This window comes from Tursiops truncatus, chromosome 6, assembly GCF_011762595.2.
Source record: "Tursiops truncatus isolate mTurTru1 chromosome 6, mTurTru1.mat.Y, whole genome shotgun sequence".
NCBI lineage: Eukaryota > Metazoa > Chordata > Mammalia > Artiodactyla > Delphinidae > Tursiops > Tursiops truncatus.
In genome coordinates this window covers 108538972-108559235 of record NC_047039.1, presented here as the reverse complement: position 1 = coordinate 108559235, position 20264 = coordinate 108538972, and the positions used below count along the sequence as shown (strand labels likewise).

General features: G+C 38.7%; 1 protein-coding gene across 3 annotated transcripts in view; it reads right to left on the bottom strand.

Annotated features, from left to right (window-relative positions):
- NUP188 (nucleoporin 188) overlaps positions 1-20264 on the bottom strand; it is a 45036-nt gene that overhangs the window by 23219 nt on the left and 1553 nt on the right. For all 3 annotated transcript variants that reach the window (XM_019949245.3, XM_019949247.3, XM_019949246.3), the window contains exons 2-11: positions 13939-13993; positions 12897-12970; positions 9997-10081; positions 9350-9430; positions 8824-8868; positions 5778-5870; positions 5522-5641; positions 3163-3374; positions 1668-1782; positions 822-1022 (exon numbers count right to left, since the gene is read on the bottom strand). In XM_019949245.3, the coding sequence (XP_019804804.2) occupies positions 822-1022; positions 1668-1782; positions 3163-3374; positions 5522-5641; positions 5778-5870; positions 8824-8868; positions 9350-9430; positions 9997-10081; positions 12897-12970; positions 13939-13993 (1081 nt within the window). The remainder of the gene's footprint in view (positions 1-821; positions 1023-1667; positions 1783-3162; positions 3375-5521; positions 5642-5777; positions 5871-8823; positions 8869-9349; positions 9431-9996; positions 10082-12896; positions 12971-13938; positions 13994-20264) is intronic.

Genomic DNA, 20264 nt, shown 5'->3' with positions numbered 1-20264 from the left:
ATCATATTAATATAGTCTCCGTAAACAAATGGGAAGAGAACCTGAGGCTTCACAATTCCTAATTTAGTCCCAAGATCAGGAAGACAAAGGGAGAAAAGAGAAAGCAGGAACCATAAATATTACAACATAGTCAAGAATAACATCAAAAAGAACCATTTTCAAACTGATCAAAGTTTTTGTGGGGAAGAAAACCACCTCCAGCCTACAAAAAGGATAGAGTCTCTATGTGCTGGTATGAATGATGCAGCTGCCTGAACTGTCACCGAGATAAATCAACCAGTGCCAACAAGTTGGCTGAGGTTTCCTTTAGCATGTCAAAACAAGCTGATTAAACTGTGTCACTCAAGTTAAGTCCCAACACACAAGACTCAAGAGAATTTCTAATTCATCCTGTACAGTTGAATGAATAAGCTCCCCAAAAAGATTTCTCCAGTCATTATGACCAAAGCTATCTTCTAAGAGATACTAAGTGGCACAGCATAACATACGGGCAAAGAGTCAGACATAGTTCAAACTGTATCCACCATTTACTGCCAATTTGTTTCTGTGGGCAAATTCCATCTCCCTCAGTCTCAATTTCCTAATGTGTAAAATAGGATGATAAGCCCTAGTGCACAGTATTTTAAGGATGGAACAAGATATTGTACAGAAAGTGCCAAGCACGTCTGTCACACTAAATGCTCTATAAAGGTTAGTTACAAAACTATTTTCATTATCCATGTCCTTGACAATTACTATTATTATTATCATGACTCATTAATGAGCTTCTGCCTCGCTCTTTGCCCACTCTCATGCTCAAACACCAATAGCCCGAGCCTCACATCATTTCCCCCACTGGCCAGTGAGCGGAGTAGTCGGGTCAAATACTGAAATACGTTCAGCTGGATGGCTGTGCCACCTATCTTCCGGACAACACTGCTTGTCTCTTCTGGATTCAGGGTGTGACGGAGGAGAGCCCAAGCCAAAAGCACTGGGGTGTGATGTGGAATGTCCCCGAAGGTCAACATCAAACGGTCCATATCCTAATGAAAAGAGAAAACAATGCCTGTGTCACTTAACAGAAAGGGTCAAGACCCTTCCAGAGGATCCTTCACCATGCTTAATAAGTCTTCCATTCATCCTCAGTGGCCCCTCTCTCCCATTCTGACATTTTACTCTTCCCAAGCCACAGCCACTTCATTACTAGACCCCTCGATTACTCTTCCCTTTACCCACGGTTTTCTCTCTTGATTTTAAGTAGTATTAAGATTATAACATACATGTTCAAATAGAGACTCCTTAGAAAATTTCCCTGATCCTTCTAGAACTTTCTCAGAACTCTCCTCTTTTTCTATCTTTCTGACCATCCCATCTCATGTTCTTCCCCTTTCCTCTTCTTTCACAGGCTACATGAATGCAGACAACAGCCAAGGTTCTGTCCTTGGGCCTCTTTTGTCATTATATCATCTCCCTGAGTCACTCTACTTGTTCTCACAGATTCAACTCTCACCTCTGTGAAAATAACTAACAAATCTGAGACTTCTTCCAGATCCAATTAACTTCTTAACAATGTAGAACCACAAATTCCACAATAAGGAAAATTGTATGTGGCAGTATAGTTGAGTGGTTAAAAACTTACTACTAACTACAAACCATCTGAAAAAATTAAGAAGCTGTTCCAAGTTCACCTGACAAATAAGCCCGTCCTGGGCAAACTGGTGCAGTTCTCTTCTGTCATCCAAAGCACACTTATGCAAGGATTCAATATCCATGCCTTCCACCAGGATAAGGGCACTGAAGTAGCTGGAAAGAAAAATATCATGGTGTCATACATGCTACTCAGAACCTCAATGGAGACTAAGGTGAAATGTAAGACACTTTAGTGTCAAAAAGGTTGAGTTATTTTACATTCTTTTTTCATACCTTAGTATGAAAAAGAATGTACTTCTAAATGTACTTCTAAATCCAATATGTATTTTACAATTCCAGCACATCTCAATTTGACCAGCCATATTTTATTTTTTTGGCTGCACCACTCAGCTGTGGAATCTTAGTTCCCCAACCAGGGATTGAACCCAGGCTCTCAGCAGTGAAAGCGCAGAGTCCTAACCACTGGACCACCAGGGAATTCCCATGACCAGTCGTATTTTATTATTTAGTTTTTATTTATTATTTATTTTGGCCGCATTGCGCAGCATGTGGGATCTTAGTTCCCCGACCAGAGATCGAACCCGCACCCTCTGAAGTGGAAGCTCAAAATCTTAACCTCTGGACCATCAGGGAAGTCCACCAGCCATATTTTAAATGCTTGGTAGGCTCATGTGGCTTCTGCCTATCAAAGCACAGATCTAGTACTGAAGGTTTCTACAGCCACCAATTACATCTAGGCCAGATCAAATGTCTCAATGGTCAAGTGTGTATTTTTTTTAATATTTTATTTATTTATTTTTGGCTGTGTTGGGTCTTCGTTGCTGCTCACGGGCTTTCTCTAGTTGCAGCAAGCGGGGGCTACTCTTCGTTGTGGTGCACAGGCTTCTCATTGCGGTGGCTTCTCTTATTGCAGAGCACAGGCTCTAGGCGCGTGGGCTTCAGTAGTTGTGGCGTGCAGGCTCAGTAGTTGTGGTGCATGGATTTAGTTGCTCCATGGCATGTGGGATCTTCCTGGAGCACGGCTCGAACCCGTGTCCCCTCTATTGGCAGGTGGATTCTTAACCACTGTGCCACGAGGGAAGTCTGTCAAGTGTGTACTTTTGTTCACAGAGGAAACAGGCCTCAAAATGTGGATATACCCATTTCCATAAAATTCAAAGTACATAGACTATGATGTCAAAGAGGGCAGGGAATACATCTCCCCTATTTATCACTGTCTTCTTGGCATTTGCACAGTGCCTGGTCTACAACAGTTGCTCAACGAATTTTTTGTAGAACGAAAGGATGAACTATTAGATGAAAACAGTAAGTAAAAGAATAGAATGTGATACTTATTTTGAGAAGATATCCCTCTCAATCCAAGTCTTCACTCCCTGAATGACCTAGAACATGGTAGTACGCCCATCTATTTCCCCACCCATTAAGTGAAAAGTATACCTAGCCCCCCCCTTCACCCATTCACAGGACCACTCTAATATCAATGCTCTAAACTCTAAACATTGTACAAGTTCTGAGACCTCAATTCAGACTTACCCAATCCGATCCACAAAAGGATCCATGGTCTCATCTACCAGGTGCCTGTTAGTCTGCCTACTACCAAATCCTTGCTCTTTAAACATCTTGGTTAATACCAATAGGTCAGTAGGTGCCATCTCAAAGTATGCATGATAAAGGAAAATAATTTCTAGCAGCATGGATTGCTCCCGAAGGCACTGAACAAACCAGCGAGACACCTGGCGCTCAGTCTGCACAACCAATGAAGAAAAATGGGAGAGAAATAAAGTCAGATTTTAAAACACATTTAAATTCTTCAAGTTATTTTTATTAGGTAAAACATGTATAAAAATAAGATTAAAAAAAAGTATCCCTCCCTACAATTCCTATTGCCCAGTCATCCAAATCTATCCCCAGAGGCAACCACTGTTAGAGGTTTTTATCTTTCCTTCCAATAATATACCACACACATTCATTCATTCCGACTAGTAGTTGCTGGGGGCCAGGGGTCACAGACTAACTGCAAACTTACTGGATAGACAGAAATGTTCTATCTATATACTGATCATGAAGGTGGTTACTGCATATAACTATATACAACTGCCAAATTCAAACTGTACACTTAAAATGAATGAATTTTACTGGATGTAAATTATATCTGAATAAAGCTGAGGGATGCTACAGATTTGTCATTTACACAGTCATTTCATGTAAGTGTGAATGTATCTATAGGATAAACTCTTAAAGTGGAACTACTAGGTCAAGAAATATGTGCTTTTCAATTTTTAGATATTGTCATAATGTTTTCCATTAAAAAGTATACAAATTCAAACAGCAAAGTATGAGTGCCCATTATCCCATCCCTTGGATGTGAGTTTTGTCATGTAAATATGTATTTCATTTGCCTGTTTTTCTGTTCGGTTTTGCTTATTGACTTACAGGTGTTCTTTCTATTTCAAGAACCCTTTAGGCTATGAGTTTGTCTTTTGACTTTGCTTATAGCACTATTTTTGTTTTTTTGCCTTGTAAAAGTTTTTGATTTGATGTTGCCGGGTTTATCTTTTCTTTTTTCTTTTATGGCTTCTGAGTTTTACTTTATTTTTATTTATTTATCTATTTTGGCCACATGGCGCTTAGTGCTCTGACCAGGGATCTTAGTTCCCCGACCAGGGATGGAACCCGTGCCCCGTGCAGTGGAAGCACGGAGTCTTAACCACTGGACCGCCAGGGAAGTCCTGTGTTTTACTTTAAAAAGTCTTCTCCAATCCAAAAAAATAAAAACAAAACTACCTCCCATGTGTCTTCTAGTATTTTTATAGTTGAATTTTAAAAATTTAAATCATTGATATCTCTCTGATTTTCTTCTGGTAGAAGGAATGAGATAGAGATACAGTTTGATTTTTCTCCAGATGGCTACCCAGTAGTTCCAACACCATTTATTGAAAAACCCAACATTTCCCCATTAATTTGAAATGCCACCTTTATCATACACTAATTCCCTATCAGCATTTGGTCTACACTAGACTTTCTACTATGTGCTATTCATCAGTCTATTTATTCATGTACCAATGCCATGCTTTAAATTATTTTAGTCTTACTATCTAATAAAGCTTATCTTCCTTTCTGAAAAACCTCCTGGCTATTCTTATTTATTTTTCAAATGAATTTTAGAACCAGCTTGTCTAGTTCCAAAATAAAAGGCAAAGCAAATACTTGTTAGTATTTTTTCTAGGATCACAGTAAATTTATAGATTAAAATAAGAAGGACTGACACTTGGTGCTGAGTCTTTATTTTCAAGAAGGCACCATGTCTTTCCATTTGATTATGACTGTTTATATCCCTTTAGCATTTTAAAGTTCCCTTCATTTAGATTTTGGATTATAGTAAGCTTATTCCTGAGAAATTTATGCTTCTGTTGCTATTACAAGTGAGCTCCTTTCTTCTATTAAGTATTTTAAAGAGCTACTGTCTGTATTTTGGTTGAATTGTTTTAATAAACATAATAATTTCAAAACAAAAAAGGTCATGTTCTAATCTATAAATGCACATTGGTTTAAGATTTAGGATAAAACAATTAGACTAGTGTCACAGACTTAATAGATAATGATAATAAAGAAGATGAAATCTTGGGTTTAGAGTTTCATTAACCACTAAGAGAATATTTCAGGTAAGAAAAAAAGTAAATTAGCTGGAGAGACAAAGTCAAGGGGAAGATCCAAATTAAATACCATTAGTTAAAGTCAATGTTTTGATTCATACCACATGTTTAAACTATTCTAAAGAATGACAATTTATAAATGTTTTAAGTTCATAGGTGAATAAATAATTTCACCTAGAGCTCTATGAGCAGATATACAATTCTCCTGAGCGTTACAGGAGGGCCCAATAACCACATACCATGAGGTTTCCATGTGTCTCCCATGTTGGTGCTTCAGTTTTATAAAGCTCTTCAAATTGCTGTCTATATTTTGTAACTAGTTCCTTTTCCAATTTATCAACACAGTCTGCATATTCAACCTTAAAAAAAAATCCAAAACAGTAACTTATATGTTGAGTAAAAGGTAAATATTCAAATGAACAGAAATATGAATAAATTATAAAAAGGATTGAATTTTACAGGGTAAAGAGAAACAAGAGGACTAAATGGGCTTACCCTATAGGGGTGTCTTTCATCTTGGAAATAAGTGAGAAGGTGTAAGACACAACGAAGAATATACGTTCTTTCTTCATAGTAATAATCTGCAATCTGGGAAGAACCCAAAGATTCAAAATCAGTTACTCACCTTTGCATGGAAGATATTCAATTTTAAATTTATTGATTAAAAAATCACTTAAAGATGTGAATGGGGGACTTCCCTGGTGGCGCAGTGGTTAAGAATCCACCTGCCAATGCCGGGGACACGGGTTCGGGCCCTGGTCTGGGAAGATCCCACATGCTGCAGAGCAACTAAGCCGGTGTGCTACAACTACCGAGCCTGCACTCTAGAGCCCGTGAGCCCAAACTACTGAGGCCCGCACGCCACAACTAGTGAAGCCCACATGCAGAGAGCCCGTGCTCCGCAACAAAGAGAAGCCACTGCAATGAGAAGCCCGCGCACTGCAACAGAGTAGCCCCTGCTCGCCGCAGCTAGAGAAAGCCCACGCACAACAATGAAGACCTAATGCAGACAAAAATAAATTAATTAATTAAAAAAAAAAAGATGTGAATGGAAAAATTAGATCTGTATAAACAATCACAGAAATGGAAACAGTGTTAGGTCAAAAGAAAGCAAAAGACCTTCATGAACTAGGATACAAGTAAAGTTATACAAGATAAAAGGAATTATTTAAAAATATAAACAAGTTTTCTAGCATGACTTCTCAGTTGGGCATTCAAGTAATAAACTGACTACAAACTGACAGGCCAGGGACTTCCCTGGTGGTCCAGTGGTTAAGAATCCGTCTTGCAATGTAGGGGATGCCAGTTTGATCCCTGGTCAGGGAACTAAGACCCCACATGCCATGGGGCAACTAAACCCACACGCTGCAATTACAGAGCCCACACACTCTGAAGCCCACAAGCCACTAGAGAGCCCATGTGCTGCAACTAAGACCCAATGCAGGGCTTCCCTGGTGGCGCAGCGGTTAAGGATCCACCTGCCAATGCAGGGGACACAGGTTCAAACCCTGGTCCTGGAAGATTCCACATGCTGCAGAGCAACTAAGCCCGTGCGCCACAACTACTGAGCCTGCGCTCTAGAGCCCATGCTCCACAATGAGAGGCCGCTGTAATGAGAAGCCCGCGCACAGCAATGAAGAGTAGCCCCCACTCGCTGCAACTAGAGAAAGCCTGCGTGAAGCAACAAAGATCCAACTCAGCCAAAAATAAATAAATAAATTTATTTTTTAAAAAAAAGACCCAAGGCAGCCAATAAATAAATAAATATTTTAAAATAAATAAATAAACTGACAGGCCAAATACATGAAAGCAAATATAAAAATACCATTAGTATATGTCCTAATTGCTTGTAACTGATGTACCCAGTTCTCACTAAATACCAAATAGGAAACTACTTCAGAAGTCATGGTCAAATTCCATGTTAAAATGAGATCCTATGCCCACTCTCACCAGCTCTATTCAACACAGTATTAGCGGTCCTAGCCACAGCAATCAGGGAAGAAAAAGAAAAGGTATCCAAATTGGAAGAAAAGAGGTGAAATTGCCATCACATGCAGATAACATAGAAAACCCTAAAGATTCCACACAAAAACTACTAGAACTGATAAACAAATTCAGCAAGGTAGCAGGATACAAGATTAACATACAGAAATCTGCTGTGTTTCTTTACAATAACAATAAAATATCATAAAGGGAAAGTAAAAAATAATCCCTTTTAAAATCACATCTAGATAATCAACAACGACCTACTGTATAGCACAAGGAATTCTATTCAATATTCTGTAAAAACCTATATGGGAAAAGAATCTGAAAAAGAATGGATACATGTATACGTAAAACTGAATCACTTTGCTGTACACCTGAAACTAACACAACATTGTAAGTCAACTATACTCCAAAATAAAATAAAACTGTTTTAGAAAGGAAAAAAAAAGAAAATCACACCAAAAAAAACAAAAACAAAAAACTTAGAAACAAACCTGACCAAAGAGGTGAAAAACTTATATGCTGAGAACTATAAAATGTAAAATACTGATAAAGGAAATTGAAGATGATTCAAAGAAATGGAAAGATATCCCACGCTCTTGAACTGGAAGAATTAATATTGTTAAAATAGCCATACTACCCAAAGCAATTACAGATTTAATGCGATCCCTATCAAATTACCCATGACATTTTTCACAGAACTAGAACAAATAATCCTAAAATTTATATGGAACCATAAAAGACCCAGAACTGCCAAAGCAATCCTGAGGGAAAAAAAACAAAGCTGGAGGCATAACCCTCCCAGACTTCAGACAATACTACAAAGCTACAGTAATCAAAACAGCATAGTATTAGCACAAAAATAGACATATGGGGACTTCCCTGATGATCCAGTGGTTAAGACTCCACACTTGCAGGGGGCGCGGGTTCGACCCCCGGTCAGGGAAGTTCCGCATGCCATATGGTGCGGTCAAAAAAAAAACAGACATATGGATCAATGGAACAGAATAGAGAGCCCAGAAATAAACCCACACACCTACAGTCAATTAATCTTTGAAAAAGGAGGCAAGAATACACAATGAAAAAAAGATAGTCTCTTCAGTAAGTAGTGCTGGGAAAGCTGAACAGCCACATGTAAATCAAGGTCAAAGATACAACACTTCCTCACACCATACACAAAAATAAACTCAAAATGCCTTAAAGACTTGAATATAAAACATGATACTATAAAACTCCTAGAAGAGAACAAAGGCAAAACATTCTCTGACATAAATCATAGCATGTTTTCTTAGGTCAGTCTCCCAAGGCAATAGAAATAAAAGCAAAAATAAACAAATGGGACCTAATCAAACTTACAAGCTTTTGCACAGCAAAGAAAATCATAAAACAAAAATACAACTTTGGGGGTGGGGGGAGATAAAGAAAGAAAGATAAAGAAATTTAAAACTTCAAATTAATCCTACTGCATTTAAAAAAGCCAGCAATGCTCAGAACATGGTCAAGAATCTGTTGCCCAATTTTACATCAAAGAATGGAAATGGTGACTAGCACTGACCTTCAGGATTAAGGCCTGGCTCTGCCTCTCATCTTGCAGTACCGTCTGAAAGAAAAAAGAACAAAGAGCCATCTTATTAGCAAAATCAATTAACAAAGAAAAAGGTAAACATCTTTACCTTACCCTTCAAGATTATAATTGCCCGTTCATTTCTGGATACATTTTTTTACCTAAGTGTATCCAAGTCTGTGCTCAAATCCCTGCCCCTCTCCTCTGGCCTCAAGTTCCTCATATATAAAATCAGGGGCTGGAAAGGCTAGATGTTGTCTCAGGTCCTTTTCAGTTCTGACATCCTGTGATTCTATGATTAACATGTCAGTCTTTGACCTCTCGGCCCCTCCAAGTCTGAGGACAGACCTCGACTTAAGCATATGTTTTTTAAAGGCTTTACAAAGTCTTTCCTGAGAATGGCTGTATCTGATCACCTATCTCTGTTGCAGAGAACTGGCACCAAAATCCTGAATTATCTAAAACCAACCAGGAAAAGGATAAAGGTAGGAGAAGGGAGCTGGACATAACTACAAACCTTTAGTGAGTCCCGAGTACCTCTGTAATCCTCTTGAAGGTAACACTGGAGTAACTGCACACTCTGTTCTTCATCAAGACCCTGAAAACAGAGGTTACAAGGGAGGAACAGCCACCTCAGGTCAGAAACCACAAAGAGCACGCAAAGCAATCTAAAGATTTGTTCTCTAGAATGAACACGGAACTTGAATAAACAAAAATTATTTTAAAAGATTTCACACAACATAATTTTAACCCAAATAGGAGAAAAAAGGAGCAGCCACTGACATGTAATTTACATGCCAGTTAAACTTACATGTCAGAAACAACCGTGCTTATTCACCAAGAACATTAATATAGCAGCAGGCATGATCTGGGTTTCCAAAATGAAAAGGAAACAACTACATAATTAAATACAATCTAGGCGATTTAAAGAACACCCCAAGTATGCTGAAGAAAACTCTATGATATGCAGTAAACAGGGTCAGGCAACTTGACTTGTGGCTTTTAGCAAGAAGAGTTGCAACTTGGGCATTTCTGAAATATAATATGCTCAGTTTAATCTCTAAAACTGAAATAAACTGAATTTTCACTAACAATCACTAACAACAAAACCACACATATCCACCCTGCAGGTAATAAACAGAGCCAGTGCTAATTTTTACTCACCAAAAACTTGCTGATTCTTAAACCCAGTTCCTTCAGTGGTGAAGCTACATCTTTATTAGCTTTCACTTTTTCAGCTGAATTTGGACTATGAAAAGAACAGTGAATCATTTCCTCATTCTCAATGACCCTCTAGGGGTTTAAAACAAAAATATTAAAGATATTTTTACCACAGACCTTTTTCTGCCTTTTAGGTGCCTATAAAATACACATGCATGCGCGCGCACAGACACACACACACACACGTTCATCTCTACAGACTTTATAACACAAAGCTATGTCTAAGTAATAAATACAGTATACGTCTGTTACAAACTATAGTTATAACTATATTATTTGTAGATCTACTTAGTTACATTAATTATTTTTGATCCTTATAACTAGCCTGGAAGGTAAACATTACTATCCCCATTTTACAAATGGAATTACCAACACTTAGAAAGAATAAATAACTTACCAAAAATCCCACAGCTAATAAAAAGTTGAGGTGAAATTTAAAACCAGGTCTGTTAGTATACGTATATATATTGTCTATGTACACTCAGAAGGCCTAGAAGCTATGACATTCCAGTAGCAGTGCGCACACCCAGCACCCAGATCTTTATTTCTAATACCATTCTCTAACAAAAGGTATCGGGACTCCTTGGAGAAATGGCTGATTCTAGAGCTGGGGTGGGGAAAATACCAGATGAGCTTGGAGCATCTTGTAATGCCAGAAAGTAAGAATATACTCAGAAAACAAAAGCATGGGGACATGTCAAAACCTCAAACAATGCCCAATGGCCAAAGCTGGAACAAAGTAAAAACAAAGTATGAAATATACATGAGTCCATAATGATTTAAATAAATGAATGAATAAATATATATATAAATAAATGGGGAAGAAGGGAAAAATCTTCCTTACAGAAGGAGTTCCAGTAACACACATATATGCTACCCCCTTCAGGAGGTAGTTTAATTTCACTACACCCACACACTGAAAGCGGGCTATACTGAGTGACTCACTTCCGAAAAATAAAGTAGGGAAAGAGAAAAGAGTGACTTTACAGAAGAGATACTTGGCAAATGCTACCTTACCCAAGTGAGCAAGGTTAACATCACCAGTGACTTCATGTGGATAACATGTATCCTCTGCCATGATGTGATAAGAATGGTACTTCACCTCAGTGTGAAGTACCCACAACCCACAACCTCAATCTAATAATGAAAAAAAAAAAAATCAGACTTCCAAATTGACGGTATTCTACTACAAAATACTTGACCAGTCTTCCTCCAAACTATTCAAGGTCATGAAAACCAAGGGAAGACTGAGATACTGTCACAGCTAACAGCTAAGGAGACATGACAACTAAATGCAATATGATACCCTGGGCTGAATCCTGGAACAGAAAGAGAACATTAAAAAAAAAGTTAAAAATGTTTAAAAATCTGTGTTAAATTCAAATTAAGCCTGCAGTTTAAAAAAAAAAAGTCTGTCAGACTTTAAAATCCCATGCTACTACAAAAGGAACTTTTGTCTTTAAAAAAAGAAATTCATACCACAAATGCCCATTCTGTGAACTAAAGCATATTGTTGTTGGATTTTTTTCTTTTTTTTTAGAGAGACTCTCACATTTCACAGAAAATCCACAACACAAAGGCTAGTATAAAGTTAAACAATAAGGTCTGAAAGAGGCAACACAGAATGATGATTAAGAACACAGACACTGGAGTAAGACTGCCAGGTTCGAATCCTGGTTCTACCACTTACTAGCTGTGTGACCTTGGGCAAGTTACTTAACCTCTTTGTGCCTCAGTTTCCCCATCTGTAAAATGGAAACAATAATAATAAAAATACCTACATGTGATAACATAGTGCTTATCTTCTTTTTTCAAGTCCATATATTCTGGATACATAGTAAAGTATTTACAGATAAAACAACATGATGCCTGGGAGTTACTTCAAAATAATTATGGGGGAAGGGTTAACAGATGATCAAAAAAAGAAAGTTCTTCACTAACCTAAGAGAATGAAGATGGAAGGCGAAGATGTAATAAAATCAACAGGTGTTCAGAAGTAGAAGGGAAATGAGGGCAGCTTGAGAACTATGATGCATAATAGAATGAGAGCTGGACTAGGAATTAAGATAAAAGAGTCTTCTTTTTTAACCACTTTCTATTTTATTATTGTTCTTTTCCACTGCCGAGCAAAAAAAATCTATATATTCAAACAAAGAACAAAAATAGGGCTTCCCTAGTGGCGCAGTGGTTGAGAGTCCACCTGCCGATGCAGGGGACACGGATTCGTGCCCCGGTCCGGGAAGATCCCACATGCCGCAGAGCGGCTGGGCCCGTGAGCCATGGCCGCTGAGCCTGTGTGTCCGGAGCCTGTGCTCCCCAACGGGAGAGGCCACAACAGTGAGAGGCCCGCGTACGGCAAAAAAAAAAAAAAGAACAAAAATAGTACCTATCTCAAAGGGCTGTTATGAGGATTAAATAACTTACCGTAAGTCTAGTGCTTACAGCAGTAACTGGTACATAGCAAAAAATACATGAGTGTCAGCTGCTATTTTGTGTCAGCATTGTTCACTGCTATATCCTAGCATTTGGTGCTGACGGTCTCTCACACAAACATGATGGACTGAAATAAGTATTAGGAATCTTAACTGAGTATTTAATAAATCCTCATCCCTGGACACTAGGGTTATACAATGGTTTCAACAATACTGTATTTCCAGAAGGAATTTCCTTTTCTTCAACAAAGAGAAAAAAATGTCCCCTACTCTTTTTCCCTGGTTAGCCAAATTATATACCCTCTGATCTAACTAACCCAGTAATATCACAGAATCCTACATGAGGGTGGTTTCATCTATGTCAGGTTCCTCAGGGGAATTACTCAAATGAGACCCACAGAATAGCCATACCTGGGAGGTTTATAGTAAGAAAGCCCTTCTAACAGCCGCTGCCAATGTTTATTCAGCTCTGCCTCAATCTGATTCTGGAAAAGAAGAAGGAAATTATACAAATGCAATTTTAATCAGATTCCAGGATCACACTGAGGATAACATATTCCTTTGAATATGTTCTTTTTAATATGCATTTTTCCCCACAGTTGAAATAATTTTGGATATAGAATTCTGTAGCCTGCTTTTCTTTGCTTAACATTCTAACATAATGATTTAACCTTATTATGAAAATCTTGATAAACATCCTTTCTAGTGGTTGCATAATATTTTATCAAGTGGCTAGATCATGATTTATTTACCATTCTTCTAATGTTAGATACATTTAAGCTGGCTATAATTCTTTATTTATATGAATAACACTATGGTAAAGAGCTTTGTGCCCAAAACAATTTCTTTCTTTTAAAATATATTCTCAGACATGGAATTATCTGATGAAGACATACCAAAAAATGTTAAGGCTCTAAAAATGATGTTAACATTCATTATGTTAATTACAATAACAACACTAGTAATAATTATATGTCATCTTAACACTTTAGCCTCACAGAGTCAGAACACTCAGGGATCCACATGAAGAACTGTTCTTTATTGATTATATACTTGGAAATGTCCTAAAAACCTCAGCCTCTGTGACCTAAGCAGCTAAACAGAAAAGGAAGAAAAGGCAAGTCAATATGAGACAGAGAAAAGGCCTGAGAATCTCTGTTAGCCTATGGTAGTAAAATGGTGTTTGTACCCCTACTCTCAGCAGCCAGTCAAGTAGCACTGGTATCTTTTCAGAAAAGGAATCACTGAGGTACAAAGAAAAGTGGAGATTTTGAAAACTTCAACAGCTAGGCTATAAGACACACTGCATTTCAGCAAAGAGAAGTGGGGAATGCATAATGCCTATTTTAGGAATAATAAAAGGTGTTTACTTCCTATTTCAAAGAGAAGGGCATTTTTGGTCATGTAAACTACACAAAGAACCACAGAATCCATTCAAGAACACACCACTTACCAGTTCTCTCAGAGCTGACCTTCCAAGCAAAATTGTCCACAGTTCTCTACTACTCCTAAAAAATGAGAGAAAGCAGAGGTAATCTTGCTCTTTCGGAAAAAAGAAAAATGTATATTTTAGAATTAATGAAACACAGTAATTAATGAATTACAGTACATCTTCTATGCTAAGAAGATGCCTCAATTTAGTATTTCTATCTCCTCCCTTCTCATTAAAACGTAATGACCAATAAGGAACAAAAATCCAGAAAAAGACTAATCTGTTTCAGGACTCCCAACACCTTCAGAAAATTTTCTAAATACATGACATGATGCACTTTCTCAATCCAGTAAAGTCTAACAGTCATTATGAATGGCACTACGTTCATTCAATCATTAATGAATTCCCACTAGGTACCACATGCAGTGCTAAATACAGGAGATTAAAAAAACACACAGGAGGAGCAGGGCCAGGTCTTGGTGTCAAAATGGCGGCCTCCAGGACAGCTCATACCGATGAGTATCCCCAGTATCTCCACCACCAGTGTCCTTCACCCCGCAGTGAGCCGAAGCTGCCCCCCACACCGCACCTCCCCAGAAGGCCCTCCAAGACCATCAACTCATCATTCAACAACAGGCGTATTTCTGGAGAAATGTGGCATCTCTGGGGAATATGGATAGAGTGATGGAAAGAACAGTGGCTGTTCAAGGGCTTATCATATACATCTTATCAGAATCTACTTCAGATTTATATTAACTTAATTCCAGTAAGATTCCAAAAGTGAGTCCTTTAAAGAATGTACATCACAGCAAGAGGAAGCAAAAAAAAAAAAAAAAGAAAAGTAGGAACAGAGTGAACTGGTGAATCCATCTCCCAGAACAGGCTTTGTCTTCTCTCTAGCTGTGGAGCCATGGAAGCAACTTCTGCTTCTGACATTACAAAGAATTTTCATATATCCTTTGCTCAGATTCACCAATTATTATTTGTTTTATTATTTTCTTTCTCCCTCTTTGTGTGTGTGTGTATAACTATATTATATATACAACACAAAAATGCTATTTGTGTACCTGTACACACACATATTTTTCCAAAACTATACAAAATTGTATTAGAGATATCATATTCCTTTATCCCTAGACACTTCAGTGTATCTTTCCTAAAAGCAAGGACAACTTCATACATAGTACAACAATTGAAATCAAGAAATTTAACATTGATACCAAAAAAATATCCCCCACACACATGAGATATAGTCCCTGCCCTCAGGGAGCTCTTCAAATATACTCCCAACCATGTGCTAACCCCAGTTCCTTCCCTCATCCATGGAAACATGTTTTGTGGTTCTTTTTTTAATCTAGAATTAAATTTCAAAATGTAATCATTAAGAAATTCTCTCAAGAAAGGATTATGGGGAATTCCCTGGTGGCACAGTGGTTAAGAATCCGCCTGCCAATGCAGGGGACATGGGTTCGAGCCCTAGGCCAGGAAGATCCCACATGCCACAGAGCAACTAAGCCCGTGCACCATAACTACTGAGCCTGCACTCTAGAGCCCGTGAGCCACAACTACTGAGCCTACGTGCCACAACTACTGAAGCCTGCGCGCCTAGAGCCCATGCTCCACAACAAAGAGAAGCCATCGTAATGAGAAGCCCAAGCCCCGCAATGAAGAGTAGCCCGCGCTCGCTGCTACTAGAGAAAGCCCACGTGCAGCAACAAAGACCCAACACAGCCATAAATAAATAAATAAAAATAACAATTTTTTTTTTTTTTTTTTTTTTTGCGGTACGCGGGCCTCTCACTGTTGTGGCCTCTCCCGTTGCGGACCACAGGCTCCGGACGCGCAGGCTCAGCAGCCATGGCTCACGGGCCCAGCCGCTGCGCGGCACGTGGGATCTTCCCGAACCGGGGCACGAACCCATGTCCCCTGCATCGGCAGGCGGACTCTCAACCACTGCGCCACCAGGGAAGTCCCAATTTTTTTTTTTTAAAGTCATAAAAAAAAGAAAGGATTATAAAAAACATAGGGATTATATTTTGGGAGATCCTAAATAAGCCCTAGAATAGTAACCTGAAATAATTAACACTGCTTAGAAAGCCTATTTTCAGAGAGACGATGAAAAGGTCCTAATAAAATATACTAGACAGTTAACAAGAGTGCAAGTTATATTAACTACGAGGATAAATTGAAAAATCTTTTCCCCATTAAGACAGTAACACAAAGCACTAGCCCTATTTAAAAATGTTCAGGATTTTCCCATCAAAAGAGGATGAAAGACACCTAAAAATTATAAATCTTTCCTAAAGGTTAATGCTTTTAAGAAAACAACTTCAATTCTGCTGAATCAATAATCACCAACTCCCACAACTGCACTGTGGAATCACTAATCATCTTTCTGATAACGAGAGCATTCACTATTCAAAAATTAGGAGATTAGATCCAGTTGATGAAACAAATATATCTCTTTGTACTGATAATCTATATTAAAAGGTACGAATAAGCCAAGCCCTAAGAAATTAAAGACAGAAGCAAGCTCACTATTTAAAGAAATTTATAGTAAATTTTGGAAGAATTGACTTTTGTAAAGAGAATAATTATCATCTAACTTACTTGTCTGATAAATCTGAGTTAGCAAAAAATACAGGAGAGGGGCTTTAAAATGGCATATGCTTTTACTTTACCAAGGACAGCTTCTGGTTTGCACAAAACAGATTAGATACCTATTATATAATAAATAGCTAATAATGGGGCTAACATTACATCACAATTAATGGAAAGAAATTTATCATTAATTGAAGGCTTTTGTATGCCTGAGCTAAATTATTCTTTTTTATTTTATTTTATTTTTTTTTTTGCGGTACGCAGGCCTCTCACTGTTGTGGCCTCTCCCGTCGCGGAGCACAGGCTCCGGATGTGCAGGCTCAGCGGTCATGGCTCAAGGGCCCAGCCGCTCCACAGCATGTGGGATCTTCCCAGACCGGGGTACGACACAGCATGTGGGATCTTCCCACACCGGGGTACGAACCCGTGTACCCTGCATCAGCAAGCGGACTCTCAACCACTGCGCCACCAGGGAAGCCCGAGTTTGGCTTTTTTATATTCCATATGTAAGTGATATCATATAGTACTTGTCTTTCTTTGTCTGAATTTTTAAATTTTCCTAACACCCTCAAGTTCCATCTGTGTTGTCTCAAATGGCAGGATTTCATGTTTCTCACAGCTTAATAATATTCCTTTGTGTATAGATACCAAATCCTCTTTATCTCTTAATCTGATGATGGACACTTAACTTTGTTTCCATATCTTGCCTATTGTGAATAATGCTGCAATGAATGTGGGAGTCCAGATATCTCTTTAAGATAGTGATTTTATTTCCTTTGGATATATACTCAGAAATGAGATTGTTGCATCACATGTAGTTCTAATTTTAGTATCTGAGGACCTCCATTCTATTTCCCATAGTGGCTGTTCAAATTTACGTTCTACCAACAGTGTTACAGGTGTTCCCTTGTATGTCAAGGATTTTTTTTTTAATAAATTTATTTATTAAAAAAGAACAAAAAAATGTTCTAAGAGTATTTCTCAAAATGTAGTTGGTCCTCAGCCCAAACAGCAAAATCAGCTGGAAACAACATAGCAACGTTGCAGAATCCTGGTCATCACCCAGAGCTACTCTTTCTCAGAGGTTGGGCATGGGAAATCTACATTTTAAAATGAGTACTCAAATGAATTCCTAAATTACCACTGCTCTAGGGCATCAGCTTGTCTCAGAGGAGCAGGTAAAAGACCTGGTCAGTATAGATCTTCTTTGCCTTTTTTTTTTTTTTTTTGGCTGCTTTGGGTCTTTGCTGCTGCACATAGGCTTTCTCTAGTTGTGGAAAGTGGGCTTTTCGTTGCTGTGGCTTCTCTTGTTGCAGAGCACGGACTCTAGGTGCGTGGGCTTCAGTAGTTGCAGCACGCGGGCTCAGTAGTTCAGGCACACAGGCCCTAGAGCGCAGGCTCAGTAGCTGTGGTGCATGAGCTTAGTTGCTCTGCGGCATATGGGGTCTTCCCAAATCAGGGCTCGAACCCGTGTCCCCTGCATTGGCAGGAGGATTCTCAACCACTGCGCCACCAGGGAAGTCCCGATCTTCTTTGCCTTTTACGCTTGATATAGTGGCTTTTTTTTTTTTTTTTTTGGCGGGGAGGAATGGGGAGAAAAAGATTCTGCTACAAAACAAAACTGGAGATAGATCACTGCCCTAGAAAAATACAGTAATTTTTACACTTACTACTTAAAAGAAAAAAAGTTAGCTATTTCTTTAGAAATTAAGACTCTCATTTGCAAAACTAAGTTATATTATGGTCTTTTTGTTATAAGGTGTCAAAAACAATAATGTTTATTGAGAATGAGTTTGATAACAAGATTAGCCAACATTTATTGAGCAGTTATGTAAGGCACTGTGCTAAGTAAGTCTTTAATGCTTTGTCTTACTGAATATTTCAACTTACATATGAAGCAAATACTATTATTATCCCCATTATCTCATCAGGAAACTAAGGTTTCAGAGTGGTTAAGTAAATTCTGTTAGACCACAAAGCTAATTTATAATAGAGCCAGGGCTTGAACCCAGGTTTGCAGGACTCCAGAGTTCAATCATTATATTACACTGCCTCAAGCTGCACCCAAGAATTTCATGCTGCAAGCAGGCAAAGACTGGGGCGAAGCCTTCTGTCCTACAGTGACAGACCATTCCCTAACACAGTGGCTGGCACACAGGAGAGGCTCAAAACATGCTGATGAGCAAATATTAAAGAATAAGAATGATATAAGTCCCTTTTAGACCTGGAACAGAAAAACTAGAAATGACAAATGTTATACGCAGAAGTGCCAAGAAAAGGCAGAATAAAGGAGAAAACAGTGGTTTATCAGGAAGGGAATCCTTGTGGAAATGAGTTACTGGATCCTCAATTCCTACACATTTATGGTCTAGGAATAATGGGGATCCAAATAAATCTAAGACTTTCACGATACTCATAAGCTTAGTGTTGGGAATGATAAAGGATGTTAAGCATACCTTACACAATCAGCAAAAAAGTAGAAAGTACCAAAAGGCATGATCCTAATAATTAGACACTACAAAGGAAAATAACCATATAGGACAGAAAAGAGTCAGAAAAGAGAGAGATCACTGGGTACTGATCCAGGGATCAATGAAAGATTTCACCTCAAATTGAGATCTGGAGGTTTGAGCAGGTGATTTTCAAGACCCAAGAGACATGGTTGGAATTGTGATGTCTAATTCAAGCCTCAGAGTAACATCTTCCATATATACTTTCAAGAAATGAAATAAGTGCTACAGTGTCTGTCATTTGTTTGCAGACACTGTAAATAAATAAAATAAATTTGAGCTAAGTGTTTTGGGAAGAAACTAAGGCACAGAAATTCAATAACTTGCCTCAAAGGTGAGGTTAAAAAAAAAAATTGACTTGCAGTCCAATTGTTCTAGCAGACAACATGGAATTCCATTCCTAAAAGAGCTGAAGTTAATGAAACTGGAAATTATCTTCCTTAGAGAGATCCATGTGGTTGGAAACCTTTGGATGAAAGCAACCAGCAGATTAGAATTAACAGTCTCTACAATTGAGTCCTTTCGATAGAAAGCCTGAGACACAGTCAACCTACTCTGAGATAGTTCTTTTGAGAAACACAGTTATAATATTCCACACGGAAATAATGAATGCTCATGGATGCTCTGACTCCACAGATGAGGCACACCTCTCTTGCATGAACTGGGGTTTAAGCTAAGCAGCAAGCTTTTCAAACCACGGGGTTTTTGTTTATTTTGAGGTACGCGGGCCTCTCACTGTTGTGGCCTCTCCCGTTGCGGAGCACAGGCTCCGGACGCGCAGGCTCAGCGGCCATGGCTCACGGGTCCAGCCGCTCCGCGGCATGTGGGATCTTCCCGGACCGGGGCACGAACCCGTGTCCCCTGCATCGGCAGGCGGACTCTCAACCACTGCGCCACCAGAGAAGCCCTGTTTGTTTTTTAAGCACACATTAACGGAAGAACACAACAGATTCGCCAAAATGCCAAAATTCAAACTGACTTCCCGTCAAACCCTCAGTGATCCTTCCAAAACCCTGAGTGATTTGAGAGTATTATTGCATTTTTGATTAGTGCCAACTCATATTAACATACATGCTTCACAGCCACCTCAATACTGCTCTGAAAACGATTCTCATTTGGAGAAACAGACTCATATGGTAAGGTGGCCTGTCTGTGGTCATCTGCAAATCAGCAGGCACCAGGAATAGAATTTAAGTTTCTTCTTAGTTCAGACCTCTAGGCATTTCAAACAGAAGG